The 27,786-nt window shown below is 40.7% G+C and overlaps 1 protein-coding gene across 2 annotated transcripts in view; it reads left to right on the top strand.

Annotated features, from left to right (window-relative positions):
* Positions 1 to 27,786, top strand: part of adamts13 (ADAM metallopeptidase with thrombospondin type 1 motif, 13) — a 138,267-nt gene that overhangs the window by 91,255 nt on the left and 19,226 nt on the right. Inside the window, exons 22-26 of one of the 2 annotated variants that reach the window (XM_069931353.1) lie at positions 6,073 to 6,277; positions 7,373 to 7,502; positions 18,388 to 18,517; positions 21,548 to 21,727; positions 22,814 to 22,990. In XM_069931353.1, the coding sequence (XP_069787454.1) occupies positions 6,073 to 6,277; positions 7,373 to 7,502; positions 18,388 to 18,517; positions 21,548 to 21,727; positions 22,814 to 22,990 (822 nt within the window). The remainder of the gene's footprint in view (positions 1 to 6,072; positions 6,278 to 7,372; positions 7,503 to 18,387; positions 18,518 to 21,547; positions 21,728 to 22,813; positions 22,991 to 27,786) is intronic. The other variant, XM_069931357.1, reaches the window with a different exon arrangement.

The following is a 27,786-nucleotide window of genomic DNA, read 5'->3' on the forward strand; positions in this document are numbered from 1 at the left end:
ATGTTTTTGTACAATTTTAATATGAAATCTCCACCCATACTCAATGCCTTGACCAATGAAGGTAAGCATTTCAAATGCAATGGTCTTGCATATCAAGGTCACCCTTCTACATTAACACTCTGCAGTGCACTGGAATTCACTGTCTGTGTATTGTTCAGATGGCTGGCTTCTCCCTTGGCTCCACCTTCACCTACAATAGAAATCCTGGTTTTCCCACCTTAGCTCTGATTCACCAGAGGACTATTGTATCTACCGGCCATTGATTGTAAGCTATTAAAAGTGTGTTTGTACTCCTCTCTTGTCTCTGAGTGCAATCAGTCGTGTTACAATTTTAATAGCTTAACCTTGAAGCCAGGCATGTTAAGATCGACCCTCTGACCCCAAAGGAATTCACCTACTGGCTGGAGTGCTTACAGACCTACCTGACAGCCACACAAGACGTCTTCAACTCTGATAGTCTCTGGAGATCTGCACTTCTCTCTTGAGTTGGCCCCAAGAACTTTGTTGTCATCAGAGACTGTGCAACTTATGAGTTTGCTATAGAAAGCCCACTACATAAGGCCTCAGAACAACGAGCTGGTGAGGCGCCGATTCTCTCAACGTTGGCAGCGTCTGGGTGAGTCACTGGATGACTATGTTCTTGAAATGTTGCCCTGACCAGAAAATTCCACTACAAGGCGCCCAAGGCTTGGGTGAGAGAGGAGGAAAAAAATCCGGGACACCTTTGTGGCAGGAGTGAGGTTGAGATAAATGAGGCAGCAACTGCTAGAGTTGGGGAAGAGAGACTTGGCCAACACCCTGGAGCTAGTGAAAGTGCTCGAACAGGCCCAACTAGGAGCTGATGACCTCACGGGCGAAAGCGGTGCCTTTTCAGAGGAGCAGGTCATTGGGGCACTGGTGACCCCCGCAGCCCCAGCGCCGACTGCTGCAGCCATGCGCAACTGGGGGATGCCACTTCTGTGGACAGGCACAGCACCCCTGCGCCCGATGCCCCATGTAGGATGCCGTGTACTCAGAATGTGCTAAGTAAGGCACTGGATGAAGATCTGCAGGGCTAAAGGGAACCCAAAGATCAGCTTTCAGCCCATACCCGAGTCCCGAAGTGCAGGCCTCAGCCTCTCCATGCTGCTCGCCACCAGCATCTTGCTGCGGCTCATGGCGAGACCCGCCACTGGAAGTAAAGCTCGCGGAAAGCAACAGTGGGCATCTTGCCACATTTCAAGGTCGACGCCACCTAGTCCTTCGTCAGATCAAGATGGAGGGTGGCCATCTTGCCGCTCCTCGTGGTCGATGCCATCTTGTCTGCCCGCAGGCCAAAAGGAGAGAGTTGACATTGGAATAGGGAGCAATGCGGTTTCCAGAGAACTGGCACCATTTGTCCTGGATCAGACAAAACCTCACTAATTGAATAACTCGATGATGGAGGTGAGGGTAAATGGAGACTTGACTATAGCTTAGTGGACACTGGCTCCACAGAGAGCTTTATAAACTCTGTGACTCCTCTGTGGAACAACTTAAAAGTGTACCCGGCGGACTATCATATTTCCCTAGCTTTGCACTTGCACTCTGCGATGATCCAGGGTTACTGAATAGTACATCTTACTATAGAAGGGGGGGGGGGAGATGAGTTTTGTAAGTTTCGATTGTATGAACTGAAGGATTTGTGTGCTTCTGTGTTGCTGGGCCTGGACTTCCTGTGTCACCTTAAAAGCATGACTATGGAGTACTCTGGCCCAGTCCCTCCAATCATGGTGAAGAAGGGAAGATCCCAAAAGTTGTATGCCACATGTGGTCTCTCCACCCTAAATATGAACCCATTCCCACTATTTCTGAACCTGACTCCCAACTGCAAACCAATAGCTATAAAGAGCAGGCAATACAATGCAGGGGATCAGGAATTTATTAGGGCCGAGACAACAACTGTTCAAAGAAAATATAATTGAGCATAGTGTGACAGAGTATATAGTTATTTTTTTGGGAGATAAATTGGGAAAGGTTTGTTAGAGTAGGTTACATAAAAATACTTTAAAACAGATCTTATTTAAAATACTGGAGCTCTGCCTAATGTAAGACATATAAGCTCCACAGCTTTTGCAAGAGCTTTGGAGAGTGCCCAAGAGACTTTGCTAGTGGATTGTTGTTTACAAAAAGGCAATAGATGAAAGAGCTTGTCGGAGCCGCCTTCTGTCTGAAGAGAGCTTGCTGTTTTAAGAGGGTCATGTGGTTTTGCAAGCAGAGAGAGTCAAGCAGGCTTTCCATCAGAGAGAGAGAGAGACACACACACACAGAGATCATTTCTACAGTGTTACAGACAGCAACAGAAGCTGGGACTGGAAAAGGACAAGCTGGCAAGCTTGTAGAAATCCCTCATTTGGAAGATAGCCTGGTCAAAGCCCTTGTAGTTCATGCAAGAGAAGAAGACTGGCTGTGTGATGTTTCACTTGGAATAAGGGAAACAAAAGGAACTCTGTGGTGACCTGAAAGAAAAAGGTTATCATCTAGAGAACCCTGAAGGGGCAAGTTTCATCAGTGAGACACTGAAGTGGCTGATGAAAGTACAGCAGTTGTGGATGTCCTGGAACAACAAATCTCTCTCTGAAAACCAACAAGAACCTTCCTGAGTGGTAACCATTTACCTTTCAAGCACCAAAGCCTGGTGAACTTTATAAATGCTAAATTCTGTGCACAGTATAAGAATTGTCTGCAACCAGTGAACTTGGAGGAATGAGAATTGAGATTGGACTGTGAACCACAGAACCTTTCTGAACATACACACACATTACATACACATGCACTTAGAATTAGAAGGGGTTAAGTTAAGTTGAGTAAGTTAATAGTGATAAGTTAAAGTTTGATTCTGTTTTCATGTTTAAAGATAACTAAAAGCAACTTTTGTTTAAGTAACCATTTGTCTTGGTGAATCTCTATTGCTGCTGAGCTTTGGGGTCCTCTGGGCTCATAACACTAGTAACAGCCCATGGAGAGCCCAAGTGGTAGTCGTGAAAGGGCAAGAAAAGTCCAGGATAGTGATTGACTATTGCCATCAATTAATCATTTCACACTCCTGGTCGCAAACCACCCTCTCTCAAATTTCAGACACGGTAATCGAAATTGCACAATATTGGGTCTATTTGAACATTGACCTGAAAGCTGCATACCATCAGTTACCGATCCATTCCGAGGACTGCCCTACACAGCATTTGAGGCAGACAGACAACTTTATCAGTTCTGGAGGATCTCTTTTCATGTCACTAATGGGGTTTTGGTCACCAGAGACAGATAGACAAAATGGTCGATGAATACAGGTTGAAGGCCACCTTCCCTAATCTCGACAACATCACCATTTGTGGGCACTCTCTTGAAGACCATGACACCAACCTCCAGAAGTTTCTCCACATGACCAAGGCCCTAAATCTCACGTACCACTCCAGTAAGTGGATGTTCCAGATGAAACGTCTGGCGATTCTGGGCTATGTGATGGAGAACGACGTCATTGGTTCTGACCCCAATCAAATGTGTCCCCTATTAGACCTCCCAATCTCGAAGACCATGAATGCCTTAATGAGGTCCCTGAGCTTCTTTTCTTACTATGCCCAATGGGTCCCTCACTATGCGGATAAAGTCCACCCCCTCTTAAAATCCACCTTCTTCCTATTATCAGCTGAAGCCCAGGTGGCTTTTGACTTCATTCAGAGCTACATCACAAAGGCCACCATGCATGTCATGGACAAAAATGCACCTCTCCAGGCGGAAAGCGATGCCTCTGATATAGCTCTGGCCTTTTTCACCTGCACCCTACGAGGCCATGAGCTTACGAACCCATCAGTGGAGAAAGAGGACCAAGCCAATGTAGAGACCATCAGATACTGAGGCATTACCTGGCCGGCAGAAAATTTACACTGCACACCGACCAGTGATCAGTGGCATTCATGTTTAATAATGAGAAAGGGGATAAAATAAAGAATGATAAGATCACTAGGTGGAGGATCAAACTCTCCACCTATAATTATGACATAGCATACAGGCCAGGTACTCTCAATAAACCTCCAGATGCCCTATCAAGAGGAAGCTGTGCCTCTGCACACACCGGCCAGTTGCGGTCACTTTGCTAGTCCTGCTGAGAAAGCATGTGAGGATGAGCAGGACAGACTCCCTGATTGAGAGGGTGCACCTTCTGCACACCAACATAACGTATTCCTACGTGGCATACCCTGATGACAGAGAGGACACCATCTCAATCAGAGACCTGGCACCCGCTGGAACTAAGGATCCAATTCCTCAAGCTAACCAAGAACTATCCAGTACCCCACCCAGGGTTCCAGACGACATTGCTTGGCATGTGGTCCAATCAACTCCACGACCAGAGCCAGAGCCCTCAAGATCCAATAACCCTACCAGAGGGGGTCCAGGAAGTTCAGGAAGCCCAAAGTCCTCCAGTACTGCGGTGCTTGACCAGAATTACTAGACCCTCTGACAAACTTAACTTGTAAATATTTGTAAAGTATTCTTTTTTTTTTAATATATGGTCTCTGTTTTTCACCCACAGGTTCTATTTTGAAGAAATGGGTGAATCCAGTGAACTGGAATTCACTGTCTATCTGTTGTTCAGATGGCTGGCTCCTCCCCTGGTTCCACCCTCACCTACCCCAATATAAACCCTGGTTTTCCTGCCTTACCTCAGATTCACCTGAGGACTATTGTATTTAAATTCCCACAGTGCAATACATCACAGTTGTCTGAATATGAATTTTTTTTGTCCTCAGTGGTTTGAAGTCGATGGAGAATTCCATATAGGGTGAAACCAAGTCTCTGAACAACAGATGTATCACTTACTCCTATCTCAGGGAACAGTAACATTGTGTTAAAGTTACTAGACTAATGTCTTAAGGTCACGTTGGACAATCAGACTAGTTGGAGCTTAAATCCATTTTGTCAATGGAAATCTAAATAAACTGGAACCACAAGGTTCACAAACCTTTTCATGTTGAAAAAATCTACTGTCTTCACCCAGTCTCGTGTTGATTTTGAAACTGCTTTTAAAACCACTTAGTTTAAAGAGCAATTACAGGTTGTCAGTAAAATATTGACCTTGTAGTTATCGATCAGTGTAAGATATGGGCTCTTTATCTTTCTTCTAATTCCTGCACTTCCACCACTGCTTTCATTTTAAGATGGGTCTCAAATTCTCTGGGCCCATTGCCCACTCTCCCCTACATTGCATCGACAACTGAAAACAAGCTTGCCATAGGTAAAAGGCCACCTACCTGGCCTGAATTTGGAGTTATAGAGCTAAATGGTGCTTTAACCCAACACATCCATGCTGACCAGGATACCCTCCTCATCTGATCTCATACACGATTAGTGTAGCAGTTAGCGTGATGCTATTACAGTGCCAGGGCGTAGGTTAGAATCCCGTGCTGTCTGAAATGAGTTTGTATGCTCTCCCCATGTTTGCGCAGATTTCCTCCAGGTGCTCAAGTTTCCTCCAACCCTTCAAAATGTACAGGGTTGTAAGTTAATTGGGTGGCACGAGATTAAATGGCTGGAATTGGTTTCTACCATGCTATAGATATTTTTTTAATTCCAAGAAAAAAATTACAGATCACCAACTCACTGTACATTAATCAGGATCTGAAACCCTGACTTAAACTCCACTCCCAGATTAGTAAGGCCACTGACTTGTTTGTGCTCACATTTCCTCTTATCATGCGGACTAGAAGGGCCTAATGGCCTGTTTCCGTGCTGTAATTGTTATGTTATGTTATGTTACATAATTAACATCTTTTGTTGGTCTGGACTCCTCGCCTGGCCAGTCTTTAGTCTTTTTTCTGACCCCTTCCTGTCCTTTGCTTATACCTTGAAGAAGGGCTCAGACCTAAAACATTGGTAATATAACTTTACTTCCTATGGGCACTGTGAGACCAGCTGAGTTTCTTCACCACTTCTGTGTATTTTTACTACATTCACATCTGCACACTTTCATGTTTCACTTAGGATTCGCAGACTCTAGCTGTTCAAAATCTCCTTGGTAGCTGTGATCTTGCTAAGGTCTGTCCTCAATGATCATTGCAGGTGGAATATTTCAGAGTCTGATGTCTGCTCTGCATCCTGTGGAGTTGGAATTGCTGAGAGATCAGTTACTTGTGTCCAAGTCATCAATGGGGCAGATGTAGAAGTGAATAAAACTCTATGTCCAGCAGAAACACAGCCCCCAGGCATCATACCATGCATTATCAGCATCTGCCCCTTCAAGCTGGATCGAATACCATGGTCAGAGGTAAATGCATTCTACCTGCCCAGGAACTCCATGTGAGTGAGTACCCACATAAACACATGTATGTTTTGTGCAAGCATGTATTCTGCTCAATGTATAGATAACCTGAAAATGACAGGCCAGATTTAGATTTAGCTTTCAGATTTATTGTCAGAGTACATACATGACATCGCATACAACCCTGAGATTCCTTCTCCTGAGGACCAGGCAGAATTACCACTTATTGATAGTACAAAAAATCTATACACAATGTACACATGTAAACAAATAAAGAAATGTAAACAAACTTTCTGTGCAATACAGAGAGTAAAAGTAAGAATCCTTAAATGAGTCCCTGAATGAGTTTGTTGTTGAGGAGTCTGATGGTAGAAGGCTACCAGCTGTTCCTGAACCTGGTGGTGTAAGCTTTGTGACACCTATACCTCTTTCCTGATGGTCGAAGTGAGAATAGAGCGTGTGCTGGATGATGAGGATCCTTGATGATTGCTGCTGCTCTCCGACGGCAGTGTTCCCTGTAGATGTTCTCAATGGTGGGGAGGGTTTTGCCTGTGATGTCCAGGGCTTTGTCCACTAGCTTTGGCAGGGCTTTAAGCTCAGGGATACCAGACTGCGATGTAGCCACTCAGCACTGTTTTCGCCATATACCTGTAGAAATTTGCCAGGTTTCCAATGTCACACCTAACCTCCTCAAACTCCTGAGTAAGTACAGGGTAAGTTGGTAAAAGCTTTACCTAGATTTTGAACACTATTATAAGTCCTTCATTTCTCTTTTCTACAAAGACTCCTGTCTTTCCTTAACTATAATCCACTGGCATGAAAATCAGAAATTATTTATTGTAATCGAAAAGTAGTCAGAAGGAAGAAGAGAAAAATTATGGTGTATGAAAGCTTTTTCATCTGGGATTCATTACGTTGGAGCTTTTCAAAAACATATTGAAGGATAAAGTAACAGAAATAGCAGGGGGCATGTAATTAATTACAAAGCAGTTTCACAGAGCTGGCACAGCATGGTGAGCGATCTGATCTCTTGTGCTGTATTGTTCTGTAGAATAAGATGATGTCCCTCTGAATGCATTTTTTAAAACTCTTTTATTTAAGGTGACCAAACATCTGGGGAAGGAGATTAGAAACATCACGAACGTCACAGCCTTATCAAGCATGCCAACTGAGAGTCACACTTATCTCTGGGTTCCTACACTGGGATCCTGCTCAGTTAGCTGTGGCAAAGGTGAGGATGCATGATTGATATTGCTTGATTCATGCTTGTTTGCTGAGGTAGAGGAGATGCAGAAATTGAGCTGAATTCCATACATGTCCATATTTATCAGAATGGACTTTATTCCTAATGCACCACTCACCTCTCTCTGGTACATAGTTCCATGAGGACTTGTCAATCTTAGATATTACCCTCCAAAAACTTGAATTTTGTAGTCCCTTTTAATCAACTGAAAACATCTGAAGCAGAAATTCATTAAAATTAAATCGAGCCATATTTTGAGAGATCCACACTTATGACCAAAATCTTGGTCGAGGAAGTAAGGAGCAGTGTAAAGGGAGAAGGAGAGGACTATTGGAGAAATTCTGATGTGTGAGCAGAGTGCAGATCAGCAAGATGTTTGCTTACAAGGACAACACAGAAAGTCCAATCATATTTCTCTCTCTTTCAAACACACACGTAAGAATGTCCAATTCTCGACCCATTGCAGGAAATCAATGAATACTAATTAGGACATAAACTGGAGAGCTAACCCAGAGTACTGTGGCAACTATCAATCAACTCACTCAGCTTGGATTAAGTGATGTTTGGAGCTAGCTCTTCCTGATCAGTGTGGCCTTCTTCACCAGACGGTGTGTGACAGGCCCAGAGGACCCCAAAACCCAGCAGCAATAGAAATTCACCGACAAGTAACTACTTAAACAAAAGTTGCTTTTAATTAACTTTAAACATGAAAATATGATCAAACTTTAACTTATTACTATTAACTTAACCTCCTTCTAATTCTAAGTGCACATGTATGTAAGTTCAGAAAAGTCCAATCTCACTTCTCACTCCTCCAAGTTCACTGGTATCAGGCAATTCTTATACTGTGCACAGAATTTAACATTTATGAATCTTCACCAGGCTTTGGTGCTTGAAAGGTAAATGGTTACCACTCAGGAAGGTCCTTGTCGGTTTTCAGAGAGAGAATTTTACTCGTTGGACACAAACTGATACCTTCCAATCAGCCACTTCAGTGTCTTGCCGAAGAAACTTGTCCCATCAGCGTTTTCAAGATGATAACCTCTTTCATTCAGGTCACCACAGGGTTCCTTTTTTGTTTCCCTTCTCTCAGTTGAAACATTATACAGCCAGCATCTCCTCTTCTATGGACAACAAGGGCTTTGAACAGGCTGAATTAAGAACTCACAACCCATCTTCAAAATGTTTTTTTTTCAACAAGCTTGCCAGGTTGTCATGTTCCAGTCCCAGCTGCTGAACTGTAGAAATTAATTCTCTCTCTCTCTCTCTCTCTCTCTCTCTCTCTCTCTCTCTCTCTCTCCCTCATTTAAAGGAAAAAAACCTGTTTGACTCTCCCTGCTTGCAAAATCACAACACCTTCTTAGACCAGAAAACTGCATTCAGACAGACTACAGCACCATCCCAATCTTCTGAGTTTGTTCATCTGTTGCTTTCCAAAACAATAACCTATTACTCCACAGCATGTCCAATTAACACCTACTTGTGAAGTCCTTGTAGGTATTTTTGAGAGTTTTTGCAAAGGCAACTGGAGCCTGGACTGCCTGACTTGAGCAGAGCTCTGGCATTTTATATGAGATCTGTTTTGAAGTGTTTGTATTTGTGTGTGACCTAACTAAAAAAAACCTCCCTCAATTTATCTCCTTAAAACATATCTATACACAATATAAAATATAACAATCTGTCACATTATTTACTAGACACCTTGATTGTCTGAGAAAGTGGAGGTTTGCATTTCTTCCAGCTGACACACTACAGGTACTTAATTGCAGGAAATTGGAATTCGGTGCAGGTTTACACTGCGTTGAAAGAGAAGGTTTATTTCCATGATGGACTTTGGTGAAACAGTTGGATTTGTATTATAATATGACAGCTTCACTGTTATTTTTGTTGCTGTCAGCCCACATTGGTGTATGGGTCCAGGTCTTGGATTAGCCACCTGGTGTTCATAATTACAGCAGAGATCTGTAATTCACTCAGTTGTTTTAAATCAAAGGCTAAAAACTTTGTGTACTGAACTAAAATCACAGTGCCTGCAGACTTTCTTGTTTAACTCTATAAATTTTTACCTGCTCTGAAACAGTTTGATATGGTTCTGCATGTTAGGTTAGTAAGGAAGGTTCAGTCACTAGGGATTAATAGAGAAATAGTGAGATGGGTTCAGAGGTAGCTGGAAGATAGACAGCAGAGAGTCATGGTGGACAACTGTCTGTCAGGATAGAAGCCTGTGATGAGCGGTGTGCCTCAGGGATTGGTGCTGGATCCCCTGATGTTTATTATTTATATTAATGATTTGGATGAGGGGGTGGATAACTGGGTAAGCAAATATGCAAATGATATGAAAATAGGGGGAGTGGTGGATAGTGAGGAAGGTTTTATTGGATTACAGAAGGATTTGGTTTGTTTGGAAAAGTGGACTGAAAAATGGCAGATGAAATTTAATGTAGACAAGTGGAAGGTGCTGCATTTTGGAAAAAATAACCAAAATAGGAGATATGCAGTTAAGGGGAGGGCACTGAGGAATGCAGAGGAACAGAGGGATCTTGGAGTTATGGTACAGAGTTCCTTTTTTTTATTAATTTTTTTAATTTTTTACACAATAAACCATATTGACCAAAATACATACAAACATTTTTCTCTTGAATATATAGTGTCATTTTCTCCCCTTTTCCCCCCTCCCTTCCCTCCCTCCCTCTCTCCCTTCCCATTTATTCAAAGTTCAATCTATAAGATACATTAAATCCGTTAAACAATGTTGTCACTTAATAAAATAAACAAGAAATTTTTATCTTTTACTTTTATATACTGAGTCAGTTCATTTTGTTGTCTTCTCCTTCTGTCATTTTAGGTGGTGGAGGTTCATGGTAGGATTTCTCTATTGTATTTCATGTATGGTTCCCATATTTGTTCGAATATTGTAATGTTATTTCTTAAATTATATGTTATTTTTTCTAATGGAATACATTTACTTATTTCTACGTACCATTGTTGTATTCTCAAGTTGTCTTCTAATTTCCAGGTTAACATAATACATTTTTTTGCTACAGCTAGCGCTATCATAATAAATCTTTTCTGTGCTCCATCCAAATCGAGTTCAAATTCTTTATTTCTTATATTACTTAGAAGGAAGATCTCTGGGTTTTTTGGTATATTACTTTTTGTGATTTTATTTAATATCTGGTTTAGATCTTCCCAAAGTTTTTCCACTTTCTCACATGTCCAAATTGCATGTATTGTTGTTCCCATTTCCTTTTTACAGCAAAAACATCTGTCTGATACTGTTGGGTCCCATTTATTTAACTTTTGGGGTGTGATGTATAGCCTGTGTAACCAATTATATTGTATCATGCGTAACCTCGTGTTTATTGTATTTCTCATGGTTCCGGAGCATAGCTTTTCCCATGTTTCATTCTTTAACTTTATGTTTAGATCTTGTTCCCATTTTTGTTTAGGTTTACAGTTTGTTTCCTTGTTCTCCTTTTCTTGCAGTTTGATGTACATGTTTGTTATAATTTTTTTAATTATCATTGTGTCTGTAATCGCATATTCAAAATTGCTTCCTTCTGGTAACCTCATACTGTTTCCCAATTTGTCCTTCAAGTAGGTTTTCAGTTGGTGGTATGCAAACCTTGTATCATGAGTTATATTGTATTTGTCCTTCATTTGTTCAAAAGATAATAATTTATTTCCTGAAAAACAATTTTCTATTCTTTTGATCCCTTTTCTCTCTCATTCTCTGAAGGAAAGGTTATTTATTGTGAAAGGAATTAGATGATTTTGTGTCAATATTAATTTTGATAGTTGATAATTTATTTTATTCCTTTTTACGTGAATCTTCTTCCAAATGTTGAGCAGATGGTGTAATACTGGTGAATTCCTACGTTGCACCAATTTTTCATCCCACTTATAGAGTATATGCTCAGGTATCTTCTCCCTTATTTTATCTAGCTCTAATCTGGTCCAATCTGGTTTTTCCCTTGTTTGATAAAAATCTGATAGGTATCTTAATTGTGCTGCTCTATAATAATTCTTAAAGTTTGGTAGTTGTAAGCCTCCTTGTTTGTACCATTCTGTTAATTTATCTAGTGCTATCCTCAGTTTCCCCCCTTTCCATAAGAATTTCCTTATTATTTTCTTTAGCTCCTTGAAGAATTTCTCTGTTAGGTGAATTGGTAATGATTGAAATAGGTATTGTATCCTTGGGAAGATGTTAATTTTAATACAGTTTATCCTTCCTATCAGTGTTAGTGGTAAGTCTTTCCAGTGCTCTAAGTCGTCTTGTAATTTTTTCATTAATGGCTGATAATTTAGTTTATATAGATGGCCGAGATTATTATTTAGTTGTATACCTAGGTATCGAATTGCTTGTGTTTGCCATCTAAATGGTGATTCTTCCTTAAACTTTGTGAAATCCGCATTATTCATTGGCATTGCCTTACTGTTATTTGCGTTGATCTTGTACCCCAATACTTCGCCATATTCCTTCAATTTCTTATGTAATTCTTTTATTGATATTTCTGGTTCTGTTAAGTATATTATAACGTCATCTGCAAATAGACTGATTTTATATTCCTTCTCTTTTATTTTTATCCCTCGTATTTTATTTTCTGTTCTTATCAGTTCTGCTAGTGGTTCTATAGCTAATGCGAACAGTGAGGGAGATAGTGGACATCCCTGCCTTGTTGATCTGCTTAATTTAAATTGGTTTGATATATATCCATTTACTGTCACTTTCGCCAATGGTCCCTTATATAATGCTTTAATTCAATTAATATATTTCTCTGGTAGGTTGAATTTTTGTAGTACTTTGAATAAATAATTCCATTCTACTCTGTCAAAGGCTTTCTCTGCGTCTAAAGCAACCGCTACTGTTGGAGTTTTGTTTCCTTGTACTGCATGGATTAAGTTAATGAATTTACAGATATTGTCCGTTGTTCATCTTTTTTTAATAAATCCAGTTTGGTCTAGTTTTACTATTTTTGGTACACAGTCGGCCAATCTGTTTGCTAATAGTTTAGCTATTATCTTATAATCTGTGTTAAGTAGAGATATTGGTCTATACAATGCTGGTGTTAGTGGATCTTTCCCTGTCTTTGGTATTACTGTAATTATTGCTGTTTTGCATGAATCTGGTATGTTTTGTGTTTTTTCAATCTGGTTCATTACTTCCAGGAGAGGAGGAATTAATAAGTCTTTGAATGTTTTATAGAATTCTATTGGGAGTCCATCCTCTCCCGGTGTTTTATTGTTTGGTAGTTTTTTTTAATATCTCCTGTATTTCTTCTATTTCAAATGGTTTTATTAATTTATTTTGCTCCTCTGTTTGTAATTTTGGTAGTTTAATTTTAGTTAGAAATTCATCTATTTTGTCTTCTTTCCCTTCGTTTTCAGTTTGATATAATTGTTCGTAGAATTCCCTGAAGTTTTTGTTGATCTCCGTTGGGTTATATGTAATTTGTTTGTCCTTTTTCCTTGATGCCAATACCGTTCTTTTAGTTTGTTCTGTCTTAAGCTGCCACGCTAGTATTTTGTGCATTTTTTTTCTCCTAGCTCATAATATTTCTGTTTTGTCTTCATTATGTTCTTCTCCACCTTATATGTTTGTAGTGTTTCATATTTTATCTTCTTGTCTGTCAATTCTCTTCTTTTAATTGTATCTTCCTTTATTGCTAATTCTTTTTCTGTATTTGTTATTTCCCTTTCCAACTGTTCTATTTCCCAATTGTAGTCCTTCTTCATCTTAGTTACATAACTTATTATCTGTCCTCTGATGAACGCTTTCATTGCGTTCCAGAGTATAAATTTATTTTTCACTGATTCCGTATTTATTTCAAAGTACATTTTAATTTGTCGCTCAATGAATTCTCTAAAATCCTGTCTTTTAAGTAGCATGGAGTTTAATCTCCATCTATACATTCTTGGTGGGATGTCTTCTAGCTCTATTGCCAATAACAGGGGTGAGTGATCTGATAACAATCTAGCTTTATATTCCGTTTTCTTAACTCTTCCTTGAATGTGGGCTGATAACAGGAATAGGTCTATCCTTGAGTATGTTTTATGTCTACTCGAATAATATGAATATTCCTTTTCCTTTGGGTGTTGTTTCCTCCATATATCCAAAAGTTGCATTTCCTGCATCGATTTAATTATAAATTTGATTACTTTGTTCTTTCTGTTAATTTCTTTTCCCAGTTTTATCTATGTTTGAATCCAAATTAAGGTTGAAATCCCCTCCTATTAGTATGTTCCCTTGCGTGTCTGCTATCTTCAAAAAAATATCTTGCATAAATTTTTGATCTTCTTCACTAGGTAAATTCCAAAACTCCGAATATATCTGACATTTTATCATTACGTATCTTCCTGCTGGATCTATTATTTCCTCTTCTATTTTAATTGGTACATTTTTACTGATTAATATAGCTACTCCTCTAGCTTTTGAATTATATGACGCTGCTGTTACATGTCCTATCCAATCTCTCTTTAATTTCTTGTGTTCCACTTCAGTTAAATGTGTTTCTTGCACGAACGCTATATCAATTTTTTCTTTCTTCAGTAAATTTAACAGCTTCTTCCTTTTGATTTGGTTATGTATTCTGTTAATATTTAAAATCATATAGTTCAACATGGCCATTTCATACTTTGTTTATCTTTCCTTTCCGTTTCCTCATCACCACCTTCCCTTCTTATCCATTTCTGTTTTCTTTTTTTAAACACATTGTAAGACAACATTTCTAAAACATAAAATATTTCCACTATTCCCATAACTAAAATTCCTTTAACCCCAATAGTCCCTCCCCTCTCTGAATTGCCCTTTGTCCCTTGTCGGGCAACCACATCTTCCCTCTTCATTTGGATTTGCGAACCCGCTCGCAAGCGTCAACTGATTTCGCAGTGACTGTTATTCTTCCCCACCCAGCCCCCCAAGAAAAGATTTTAATCTTCATATATAACAAAGCTCACTCTCTTAATTCCTTCCTTACTTCCTTTCTTCTCTTTCATTCTCTTCTTAGTTCTTACTTATACTTTATTCTTCTTCATATATAGTTTGTTGTCATTTTTGTTCTTGTTATATCTCTTCATCTCTCTGTTTGTTTTGTAGGTGTTCTGCAAATTTTCGTGCTTTTTGCGGATCCGAGAACAGTTTGCTTTGCTGCCCCGGGATAACTATTTTAAGCACCGCTGGATATTTTAACATAAATTTAGAACCTTTTTTCCATAGGGTCGTTTTTGCTGCATTAAACTCCTTCCTCTTCTTCAGGAATTCAAAACTTATATCTGGATAGAAAAAAATTTTTTGACCTTTGTATTCCAGTGGCTTTTTGTCTTCTCTTATTTTTTTCATTGCTTTCTCTGATATATTTTCTCTTGTCGTATAACTTAGGAATTTTACTAGAATGGATCTTGGTTTTTGTTGTGGTTGTGGTTTAGGGGCTAATCTTCTATGTGCCCTTTCTATTTCCATTCCTTCCTGTAATTCTGGCATTCCTAGGACTCTGGGGATCCATTCTTTTATAAATTCTTTCATATCTTTGCCTTCTTCATCTTCCTTAAGGCCCACTATCTTTATATTGTTTCTCCTATTATAGTTTTCCATTATATCCATCTTCTGAGTTAACAACTCCTGTGTTTCTTCAACTTTTTTATCAGATTCTTCCAATTTTTTTTAAAAGTCATCCACCTCTATTTCTATGGCTGTTTCTCGTTCTTCCACCTTGTCTACTCTTCTCCCTATTTCTGTCATGACCATCTCTAATCTATTCACATTTTCTTCTGTACCTTTTATTCTTCTTTTTATTTCACTGAATTCTTGTGTCAGCCATTCTTTTAATGTTTCCATATATTCTTTAAAAAAAAATTTATCCATGTATTGTCCCTTCCCTTCATCTTCCATTTCTCTGTGTAGAGTTTGATGTTCTCCCTCCTCTTCCTCTGAGTCCAACTCCAGGATCTGTGTCCTTTACCTCTGTCTCTTCTGATCTTCTTGTTGGGTTGTTTATTTTATTTTGTTGGGTATCTTTGTTTTTATTATTTTTATTAAAGGTGTCTTGGTGTTGTTCGTCTTCCTCTGGGTTGGTCATCTGTTGTTTCTCTGATTTCCTTTTTTTATTCTCTTCCTTCTTGTTCCCGTTATTTTCTATGTTTTCCTGTTGGGAGTCTTGCTGTCGTGTTATACTTGTCTGTTTCAGCTGTGGAGATTTACTCCTCAGCTGGTCCCCCCTCCCGTCAGTGTTGTTTTTGTCTTGTGCATCGCGCATGCGCGAGGATTCCTGCATGCGCGGTTGCGCACTTTTGTTTGGCTCCGTGAGCCATATTTGTAGTCCTGAGTTCGGGGTTTCCACTGACCTCAGGGAGCGGGCTTCTCTCTCCATGGCAGGCCCCTCGTACAGGTAAGGCCTTCACCTTTCTCTTCCGACATCTTTCCTTCTTCTTTTCTTCCCATTATTTTGATTTTTCTTTCTTTGCTGCCATTTTCTCCACATTTTTATTTTGAATTTGTTATGGTTTCTGTGTTTGTAGCTTTGTTTTTTCTTTACTTTTTTAAAACTTTTCTGGAGAGGGCTGGTATTTTCTTACCGGTCACTACTCCAACATGACTTCCTCCCAGTACAGAGTTCCTTGAAGGTGGATTCCCATGTAGACAGGGTGGTTAAGAAGGCATATGGTGTGCTGGCCTTCATAAATCATAGCATACAGTATAGGATCTGGGAAGTGATGCTGCGACTGTTTAAGGCATTGGTGAGGCCAGGTTTGGAGTATTGTGTTCAGTTCTGGTCTCCAAATTATAGGAACGATATAGATAAGGTGGAGAGGGTGCAGAGAAGATTTACAAGGATGTTGTCTGGCTTACATCATCTAGAGTACAGAAAAAGATTAAGGAGACTGTGACTTTATTCATTGGAATGTAGACAGTTGAGAGAGGATTTGATAGAGGTATTTAAAATTATGAAGGGAGTAGATAGACTAGACATGAGTAGACTCTTTCCCTTGAGGGCAGGGGAGGATGGAACAAGAGGGCATAAGTTAAGGGTAAGGGGGCAAAACTTTAGGAGAAATATTAGAGGATGCTTCTTCATTCAGAGAGTGGTGGCAGAATGAAATGATCTTCCAGAGGAGATAGTTGCGGCAGGGTCCTTTCTGTCATTTAAGAGAAGGTTGGATGTGTACATGGATATGAGGGGGTTGGAGTGTTATGAGAGGAGAGTGGGAGGGGGGAACTAGTGGAGTTGTTCAAGTGAACTGGCACAGACTTGAAGGGCCAATATGGCCTGTTTCTGCGCTTTAAACTGTTATATGGTTATATGTAGGAGGAACTCCCTCCAGCGTCCCTTTGTTAGGTGCACCTGTGATGGATTATGTTATATTTTATATTGTATATAGATATGTTTTAAAGGAAATAAATTGTGGGTTTTTTTTGTGTAGGTCACAAACAAACACAAACACTTCACAACACAATTCTCATTTAAAATGCTAGAGCTCTGTTCAAGCCATACAGTCCAGACTCCCAGTAGCTTTGTAAAGACAATGGAAACTGCTTTGCTGAAGGAATTCACAAGTAGGTGTTAATTGGACATACTGTGGAATAATGGATTATTGTTTTGGAAAGCAACAGATGAACAAACTCAGAAGATTGGGTCAAGTGCCACAGTCTGAGTGGAGTTTGCTATTCAAAAAGAAACTCCATGGTGACCTGAAAGAAAGAGGTGGCAATTTTCTTCGGCAAGACACTGAAGTGGCTGATCGGCTGGAATCAGTTGTGGGTGTCCAACGAGCAACAAATCTCTCTTTGAAAACTGACAAGAACTTTCCTGAGTAGTAACCATTTAACTTTCAGGCACCAAAGCCTGGTGAAGATTCATAAATGTTAAATTCTGTGCACAGTATAACAATTCCCTGATACCAGTGAACTTGGTGGAGTGAGAAGTGAGATTGGACTGTGAATCAAAGAATTTTTCTGAACTTACACACCCATTACATACACGTGCGCTTAGAATTAGAAGGGGGTTAAGTGAGGTTAAGTTACTAGTAATAAGTTAAAGTTAAAGTTTGATCCTTTTTTCATGTTTAAAGATAATTAAAAGTAACTTTTGTTTAAGTAGCCATTTGTCTTGGTGAATTTCTATTGCTGCTGAGTTTTGGGGTCCTCTGAGCTCATAACATTAATTACTTTTCCATTTTATCTAAATAAGGGAACAACTACAAAGTCCTCATCCATTTCACTTATCCAGCCACTTGAAAACCTATGAATCTTGAATCAGATCCATTCTGGAATTGCATTCAGTTCCCAGTATCAAACAAAATGAAGGCTGCACTAACTCTGGGAGTGGTGCCTTGTGAGTAGTTTGATTACATGTGTACTAGGTTTATATTAACTCAGGAGGGAGTATGGAATGATCAAAATGTGATGTTTGATATGATGAAGGTTGACAGTTGAAAATGAGAAATGACTTCTGACAAATGAAAGAGTTCAATTGAAAGGAACATAACAGAGTTGGAGCAAGGCCCCTCTGAAATGTGGTCAGGATACATTCTTCACACAAAGGAGGTTTAAAAGTTGAAACTCACTTTCTTAATGAAGCTTAGGGTTCATTGGAATTTTCAAAACAGATTTATTATTTTTGTATTTAAACATTTTGTTTGACAAGTAGATGGAGTTCAAATGTACAGTACTCATACTGGTAGGTTAGGTTTGAAGGGATTAATGGACTCACTGTTTGTGTGTATCTCTTCAATGCTGATGAGGTTTATTTCACCAATCCCTATACAAAGAAGGCACAAGTGCTGCTCTCCCTCCAAGCTCAAAAGTTTTTGCAAACAGTAACTCACAATGTCAGCATTATTGCATATGATCAGAGCTGTATTTGTTATTGGTCTGCAGGAGTATCAGAGATCAGGTACGTATGCATTGACATTGAGACCAAGGAGGAGTCAAGACAAGAATATTGTGATCAGAATTTCCAGCCTCAGACACGCTACATGCCATGTGTCAGTAAAGCTTGTCCCCCTTGGTAAGTCAGTTCACATCATTAATTGATATCACTACTTCAATACAGTTCCAAACTTTATCAGGCTCTCATACATTACAAGGGAGCATGGGTAAAAATCAGCTGTACAGAAGACAGGGTCTTTGTACAGAATATTTTCTCATTTCAGTGTCAGCCTCAAAGAATCCCAAGTTTTAAGGAGTTTGTACATTCTCCCTGTCTGAGTGGCCTGGTTTCATCCCACCCTTCAATACAACCCAGGTTGTAGGTCAGTCGGGTGTAATTGGGCTTCATGGGGTTGAGGACTGAAAGGGCCTGTTACCATGCTGTGTATAAATTTAATTTAGATATAGAATAAATATCCCTCACTTGATGTGTTCCACTTTGTATTGCATTGAAAAGGCTTCGAGATACATTTCAGAATCAGAATTTATTGTCATGAACAAGTCATGAAATTTGGTGTTTTTGTAGCAAAATCATAGTGCAGATGTTCATATTATAACTATCTTATGACATTACAATAAAATAAAAATAATAGGGCATGAAAAGTAAGGTAGTGTCTTTGGTTCATTGATTATTCAGGAATCTGATGGCAGCGAGGAAGAAGCTGTCCTTGTGCCGCTGAGTTCTCATCTTTAGGATCCTGTACCTTTTCTCAGATGGTAGCAGAGTGAAGTGGGCACAGCCTGGGTGGTGGGGGTCTTTGAGGATAGTGGCTCCTTTTTTTAAGACACCGCCTCATGTTGATGTCCTTGATGGAGTGAAGTCTGGTGCCTGTGATGTCGCAGGCAAAGTTAACAACTGAACATTGGCGCCTCCATACCAGGCGTGATGCAACCAGCCAGAAAGCTCTCCATGATACATCTGAAGAAGTTTACGATAATTTCAAATTTATTGTCAGAGTACGTATATGACATTATATCCGGTGCATTTAAATTTAGTGAATGATGAGACAAACTCATTGGGGCAAATTACCTGCCTCTGGACTTACTTTCTATGTTTTCACTGCTCCATTAAATATCCGCAGATCATAAACACCACAAATTAGATACAGAACCCTTTCTGTATCCAGAAAGGAAATGAAGCTGTTAAATAGTCATAAAAGCCCAACTAGTTTCCAAGTACTTTTCAGGGTAGGAAACCTGCTTTCCTTTCTCAATCTAGACTGGTTATATCTGTAGTTTCCCATCAATATGTTTGACTGCCATCTAATGTAAGCAACTTTTAGTGATGGCAGAGAATGGGCAATAAATGTTCAAGTTTATTATCATCCGATTACATAAATACAACCCAGCAAACAGCATTCTCCATCCTCAGTGCAAAACATGCAGGAACACATCTAGACAAAACACGCATACAGATACAGTACGTATGCAGGACATATATACATATTGAGAAATAAAATATTGTTTAGTAAAGTTTAGAGACTCAGATGGTTAGTGTGAGCAGTTCCTTAGATTGTTCAGCATTCTCATTGGCCGTGGGAAGAAGCAGTGTTGTCGTTGCATCATTATACGGGTGATGACTCTCAGATGCAGGAGGAGGAGAGTGAGAGTGTCACGATCACCCGTGTAGCAGTGAGCCAATGAGAAGGTCAGAGGAGTTTAGCTGGGTGGTGTTTGGGGAGTTGAAGAAAACAATGTTGTGTCTAGTGAATAATAAAAGAAAGTCGACTTCATGGCGTGCTGAAAGAAACGAGAGAATGTATTCTTTATTTGTTTGTAAGCTGTGGTAAATCAATGTCATTACAGCTGTTCCTCAGCCTGTTGCTTCTGACTCTGATACTCCTGTATCTCTTTGCCAATGGGAGTAGTTGAAAGAAGCTGTGTGTGGGGGTGGTAGGGGTCCTCAACAATCTTGTATGCCCTCTTCAGGCAACAATCCCAGTAGATCAAGTCAATTGGGATTGGGAGGGAGATGGAGGCAGTAATCCTCTCTGCCACTCTTATGGTCCTGTGGATTGACCTCTGATCCAATTTTCTACAGCAACCATACCACACTGTGATACAGCCAGCCGAGATGCTCTAAATAGAGCTCCTGAGGGAGGTTTACATGATGGTGGCCAGTAGCCTTGCCTTTTTCATTGTTGTCAAGAAGTGCCTTCCTAACAAGTAAAGGGATGTGATAAATCACTTGTTCAGTGGACTCCAAGGAACTTGGTGCTCTCTACTTTCTCCACGACTGAATTATTGATGAGTAGTGGAAGATGGTTGTTTCTGATCCTCCTGAAGTCCATGATCATCTCATTCATTTTACCATTGAGACTCGGGTTGTTACTCTCTCACGATATCACAAGATTTTTCACCTCTTCTCTGGAGTGTGACTCATCATTGTTGTTGATGAGGCTGACCGACTGTTGTGTCATCTGAAAACTTAATGACTCTGTTGGAGCTGGATCTGGTGATGGAGTTGTAGATCAGAAGTGTGAACAGGAGTGGGCTGAGCAAACAAGCCTCTGGTGTGGCTATGCTCATTGTGATGGGTCTCAATGTTCTGCTATCGACCCAGAAAGTCCTTGATCTTTCTGTTGAAGTCCAGAATCCTGTTATAGAGAGGGGTGTTGAGTCCCAATGAGCACAGCTTCTCCACCAGTGTCTGCGGAATGATTTGCATCAAACGCCGAGCTAAAGTTGATGAATAGCCGCTTGGCATATGAGGTGTCATTCTCCAGGTGGATCAGAGCGGAGTGGAGGGACAAGGCTCTCACATCATCAGTGGAACATTTTTTTCTATAGATGAATTAAAATGGGTCCTGCGCCTCTGGGAGGTGTGCCTTGATGCGTTCCATCTCCAGACCCTCAAAGCATTTCATAATGGTGGAGGTCAGTGCCGCAGGGCAGTGGTCATTGAGGCCTGTTACTGTTGCCCTCTTTGTCAATTATGCCTGCAATCCAAAAATTCCATTTTAAAAAATCTATACATGCAAACTACATGCATGTGAATGAGAACAGGGTAAGTGGATATTGAATAAGAGATGCCCTGCCTTACTTCCACTCTTCTTGACCCAGAGTCGTTAATGTTAACTTGCAATAATTTTATTTTCCTCTCTCAAAGGTGGAATGCCCATGAATTTGGTCTGTGCAACGCAACCTGTGGGGGGGGAGTCCGTGAGAGGGAAGTGTACTGCATGAGGAAAGTGGAGGATTTATATCAAAGGGTTCCTCCCTTGGAATGTGGCAATATTCCAAGGCCATCATCCAGGGAGATATGTAATTCTAATCCCTGTCCTGTAAGGTAAGAGCCTTTCATACCTGGATAAATATTTGTGTGTTTTGTCTCTATGTGAACATTCCTGTTATCAGTACAAACAAGACCTCAGTGTGAAGCACCAGAATGCACAGCTGGTCACAACAGAACTAAGAACTACTCCTTCAGGATCTGACTTCTTCTCTAACGTCTAATTTCCCAACACATTACAATATCTTCCCAACTCAATTCCCCTAATCTAAAAACCAACTTCCTCCAAGATATCATCAATCAACTCAACATGAAACTCCACATTCCCCATGCACGACACAATACCACACTTACCTTCATCAAAACTCAACACAACAGCTCCGCAAGGAGTCTTGGAAAAAAGGGTCCCAACCCAAAAGTTCTCTCCATAGGTGCTGCTTGAGTACCATTTTTTAGATATAACCTATTTTTGTGATTTTCTGTTATATTTTGTCTACTTCAACCATGAAAGTGTTCAGCTTGAAGTTATCTATCATAATCCCCGATTTATTTTCAGGAAACAAACCTTTTGAAAAAATCTGTTGTGCAGTGTTATTTTATACAGACAACACAAGCCACCATTTGATAGCTTTTCACTCAATAGTGTCTATTACACTGTGGCAGTGACAAGACCACACCTCAGGTTTCAGCCAGAGAAGAGCAAAAGCCTTTATTGACGTGCTGTCAGGCTTGATATAGACAAACAATAGGTGACTTGGCGCCATGACATCTGGTGTATGTACTACCTCATGACATTCACGTTGAGTAGGCCAGGGCTTCTCCGTAGACCTACGGGTGCTGCTGAGTCACTATGCCTCATGGCTGTAGTGGCTAGTTGCCAGTAGATAGGAGCCTGTTGAGTCTAGCTATCATGAGTGTGGAGCTGTTAGCGCTGGTTTTGCCCACTCCCCCCCTCCCCACCCCTGCCCAGCGTACCACTACACACTATTTTAGGTTTTTCTTGGATGTCCATCCAGCAATCTTTTCTCTGGATGTTCTCTATCCTTCCCTTTGTGTGAATTTATGTTCTGGGGCACTGCCTGCCTTCTGCTGGCAATTAGCCAATTACATTGACTGTTTCACTCTCCAAAATCTTTTCTGAAGATGGCGGTACAAGTCTGAATTGTGTAGCATGCCTTGCGGAGGAGGAGTCAGGCGCAGGCTGCTGTACTGTACAAAAGTATTACCCGATCGTGAAGAGCTTACATCAGATAAAGAGTGTCTTCATTTGAGCCGACCTGATGACCTAGAATTTTGCAATCTCCATCCCTGCCCTCCCAGGTTTGTGAGTTTTTTATTTTCAATTTTCCTTGCCTCTTTCTTGGAAGGTATTGATTTCCACTTGGTTATGAGTTGATGGAACAGTGCAGACAGGAGCAGGCCCTTCAGTCCACCATGTCTTCCCAACTATGATGGCAATCTAAACTTATCCCTCTATATCCTACCTGTCCATGGGTCTTTCTTAACCATTGCTACCAGATCTGCTTCCACCACCTCCTCTACCTGTGTTCCAGTTTCTTATCGCTGCCTACTAAATAAAATATTCTTTTAAACTTTCCCCCCTTTTGCCTTAAACTTGTGCTCTCTAGTATTTGACAGTTCCATCCTGAAATAAAGATTCTGATTGTCTATGACGTTTCTCATAACTTTATAAACTTTTATCAGATTGCCCCTCAACCTCCAACCCTCTGGAGAAAACAATCCAAGTTTGTCCAACCACTCCTTATAGCCAGTACACTCCACTGCAGGCAACATCCTGACAAATCTCTTCTGCAACCTTCCCAAACCCTCTACATACTTCCTATAACTTAATGACAGGAATGGAACACAATACTTCAAATATAGTCTAGCCAAAGTTGTATATAGCTGCAATATGCATGGAATTCAACAGAGACTGAATCACACTGAGTGAGGAGTTTCATTTATTTGCCACAAAATGCAAAAGATCAATTAGTACCAAGCAAAGGCAGCAGGAGAGCACTGTTATGGGGGTTATTCAGGAGCCTATGCCTGCAGGGAAGATAATGTCTTTGAAGAGGATCTTTAAGCCTTTTGGGAGGAAGGAAAAGAGCATGTCAAGGATGTGATGGGTCTTTCAGTACATTGAATGCCTTTCCTAGATTGTGCTAGATGCAGATGAGGCTCATGGAGGGTTGGAGGTTTTTGTAGTGAGTTGCATTCACTACCTTCTGTAGTTTCTTCTGATCTTGAGCAGAGCATCTCCCATACCATGCTGTGATGGTGCATCTGTAGAGGTCATTCAGGGACAGAGAGGAGAAGGTGAACTTCCTTAGTTCTGTGAGAAAGGAGAGGTGCTGGTGTGCTTTCTTTATTGTCATAACAATGTAATTGACCCAGATCAGGGTACTTATTCCTAAGAACTTGAAGCTGTCTACTCTTTCCATTTCAGGAACTGACTCTCACAGGAATACTTCAGGGAAGAGTTTAAAAGTCAGTTGCAGCTAGTAAGCTGGTGATTGGAGGAGCTGTTATCATGTTAAAATGGAGCATCAGCATAAAAGTAAGGAATTGTGTAATGGAGTGACCAGTGTAGAGCAGGCAGTCTGTGAGTGGCCCAGTATAGGAGTGGAACTTTGAGGCTTTGGTTTGAGAGGCTGAGGACAAGCTTCTTTCATGTAAGGTAAGGTCAGGAAATATATTTGCAGATTAGATAATGGAGATGACATCTTGGGCTGTGGAATGCTCTGATTGCAGGATGTGAGAAATCTGGGGGAACACAATTGTCCCTGATGATGATGACATCTTCAAGGGGTGCATCCAGCTGCAGCTCCTTACAGACCAAGTTAGGGAAATGGAGCTGGATGAACTCCAGGTCATTCGAGAGGCAGAAGGGATAATATACAGGAGCTTCAGGAGAAAGTTACCCCCTAAAGTCAGGAGGCAGGAAGCTGAGTGACTATTAGAAGAGGGAAGGGGAATAGGCAGTCAGCTCAGAGCACCTCGAGGCTGTCCCCTCAACAATGAGTATACTGTTATGGATACTGTTGGGGTTGATGATCTACCAGGAACAAGATGTAGTGGTTATATCTCTGGCACAGAATCTGGGCCTTCAGCTCAGAAGGGAAAGGGGAGAAGAGGTGAGCAATAGTGACTGGGGATTTGCTAGTTAGGCAAACATTTAGGAGGTTCTATGAAAGAGATGAGGCTCCCATATAGTATGTTGCCTCCCAGGTGCCAGGGTCAGGGTCATTTCTGATCAAGTTCACCACATTTGCAAGTGGGAGGGTAAGCAGCCAGCTGTCGTGGTCCATGTTTGTACCAGTTACATAGATAGCAGGAATGAGGTCCTAAAGAGAGAATATAGTGAATTAGGAAGCTGAAAAGCAGGACCCCAAAGGTGGTAATCTAAGGATTGCTGTCTGTGCTACACAGCAGTAAGGATAGGAATAGAAAGTTGTGGCAGATGAATGCGTGGCTGAAGAGTTAGTGCAGGGGGGGAGAGGTTCAGATTTGTGGATCATTGGGATCTCTTCTGGGAAAAGTCTGACCTGAACAAAAAATTATAGGCAGCAGCTGAACAGGAGTGGGACCAATATCCTGATGGGAAGATCTGGTAGAACTTTTAGGGAGGGTTAAAACTAGTTTGGCAAGGGGATGGGGACCAGAATTAAGTACAGAGAAGAAAGCAGAGATGGAAAGGGTGATGCAGGTTTGTGAAGAAGAACAGGCAGACAAGGAAGCAGAAATGTAGTCCGTTAAAGGGTTTGAAATGTGTTTATTTCAATGCAAGGAATATTAGGAATAAAGGAAATTAACTTGGAGCACAGATTATGATGCTGTGGCCATTACAAAGATTTGGTGGCTGGCGGAAAGATAAGATTGGCTGAAGCAGGTACCAGCATTTAGGAGTTTTAAAAAGAATAGGATGGGAGGTAAGGGTGGGGGCGGGGGGGGGGGTAGAGTAGCATTACTGGTCGTGTATCATGGCTGTAGAAAAGGAGGATGCTGTAGAGGAAATGTCTACTGAGTTAGTGTGGGTAGAAGTCAGAAACAGGAAGGGAGCTATCACTGTGCTGGGAGTAGTCTATAGGATGCCAAATAGCTCTCGGGAAACCGAGGAACAGATAAGCAGTTAGATTTTGGAATGATGCAGAAATTACAGGGTTGTTTTCATGGAAGTCTTTAACTTCCTTAATGTTGACCAGCACCTTCTGACTGCAAAAAGGATTGATGGGGCAGGATTTGTCAGTTGTGTCCAAGAAGGATTCCTGACACAGCATATGAAACAGCTGACTAGAGGGAAGGCATACTGAATCTAGTATTGGGTAATTAACCTGATCAGGTAGCAGACCTCTCAGTGGGGGAGCATTCCAGTGAGAATGATCACAACTCCCTGAGCTTTAGCATAGCTATGGACAAGGATATAAGCAGACAAAATGGAAAAGTGTTCAAATGGGGAAGGGCAAATTAGAATGGGTTGAGACAGGAACACCGAGAGTAAATTGGGAGCAGATGTTCACGGGCAAAAAGCACAGAAGTAATGTGGAGGATGTTTAGGGACCACTTGCACAGGGTTCTGGATAGATGTGTCCCACTGAAACAGGGAAAAGATGGTAGGAAAAGAGATCCATGGTTGACAAAATAGGTGAGGCAGCTAGTCAAGAGGAAGAAGGAAGCATACATTAGATTTAGGAAGCAGGAAACAGGAAGGGCTCATGAGAATTACATGGTAGCCAGGAAGGTACTTAAGAAAGAATTTAGGAGTGCTTCAACGGGTCATGAGAAGGCCTTGGCAGGTAGGATAAAGAAAAATCCCAAAGTGTTCTATACATATGTGAAAAATAGAAGGATGATGAGAATGAAGATGGGGCCATAAGAATAAAGGATACATGTGCCTGGTGGTGGAGGAGGTTGGGAAGGTCCTAAATGAATACTTTGCTTCAGTATTCACCAGAGAAAAGGATCTTGATCAGGGTGAGGTCAGAATAGAACAGACTTGTGTACTTGATGGTGTTGAGATTAAGGAAGAGGAAGTACTTAAAAAAAAGATTAATAGGCCCCTGGATCTGGATGCGATATACTCCAGATTGCTGTAGGAAGGGAGAGAAGGGATAGCTGCGACATAGGTTATTATCCTTGAGTCCTCCTTGCCAACAAGGGAGATGCTGGAGGATTGGAGAATAGCAAATATAATCCCTTTATTTAAAAAAGGTAATAGGGAGAATCCTGGGAATTATAGATTAGTGAGTCTTAAGTCAGTGATGGGCAAACTATTGGAGAGAATTCTTAAGGATAGGATCTATGAGCTTTTGGAGAGAAGTCATCTACTCAAGGATAGTCAGTATGGGTTTGTGACAAGAAGATCATGCCTCATGAGCCAAAATTAGTTTTTTGAGGAGGTAACAAAATAAATTGATAAAGGCAGAGAGGAAGATGTAGTGTATATTGATTTTAGTAAGGCAATTTACAAGGTGCCCCATGAGGGACTCGTTCAGGAGGTCATGAGGCATGGCATCTGTGCAACCTTGGCTATTTGGATTAGTAGAAAGAAGAGTCAGTGACTAATGGAGTGCTGCAAGGATCTGTTCTGGGACCTCTGCTCTTCGTGATTTTAATAAATGACCTAGATGAAGAGCTGGAAGGATGGGTCAGAAAGTTTGCAGTTGGAGGAGTTGTGGATCGTGCTGAATGTCGTCAAAGGTTACAAAAGGATGCAGAGTTGGGCAGAAAAGTGGGAGATGCAGTTCATTCCAGAAAAATGTGAGGTGATGCATTTTGGAAGGTTAAACCAGAAGGCTGAGTACAGGGTTATGGGTTGGATACTTAACAGTTGAGGAACAGATAGATCTTGAGGTCAAAATCCATACATCTCTCAAGGTTGCCGCACACGTTGATAGGATAGTTAAGAAGGGCTATAGGATGCTGGGCTTCATTTATATGGGGGTTGTGTTCAAGAGTCGAGAATTCTGTTACAACACTACAAATCTCTGGTATTGTATCCATTAGTGGTCACTATAGGAAAGATATAGAAGCTATGGAGAGATTGCAGAGGTGATTTACCAGATTGTGAGGCAAGGTTATCAGAGCTGGGACTTTTCTCTTTGGAGTAAAGAAGG

The sequence above is a fragment of the Narcine bancroftii genome, chromosome 1, assembly GCF_036971445.1.
Source record: "Narcine bancroftii isolate sNarBan1 chromosome 1, sNarBan1.hap1, whole genome shotgun sequence".
In the NCBI taxonomy this organism is placed as follows: domain Eukaryota; kingdom Metazoa; phylum Chordata; class Chondrichthyes; order Torpediniformes; family Narcinidae; genus Narcine; species Narcine bancroftii.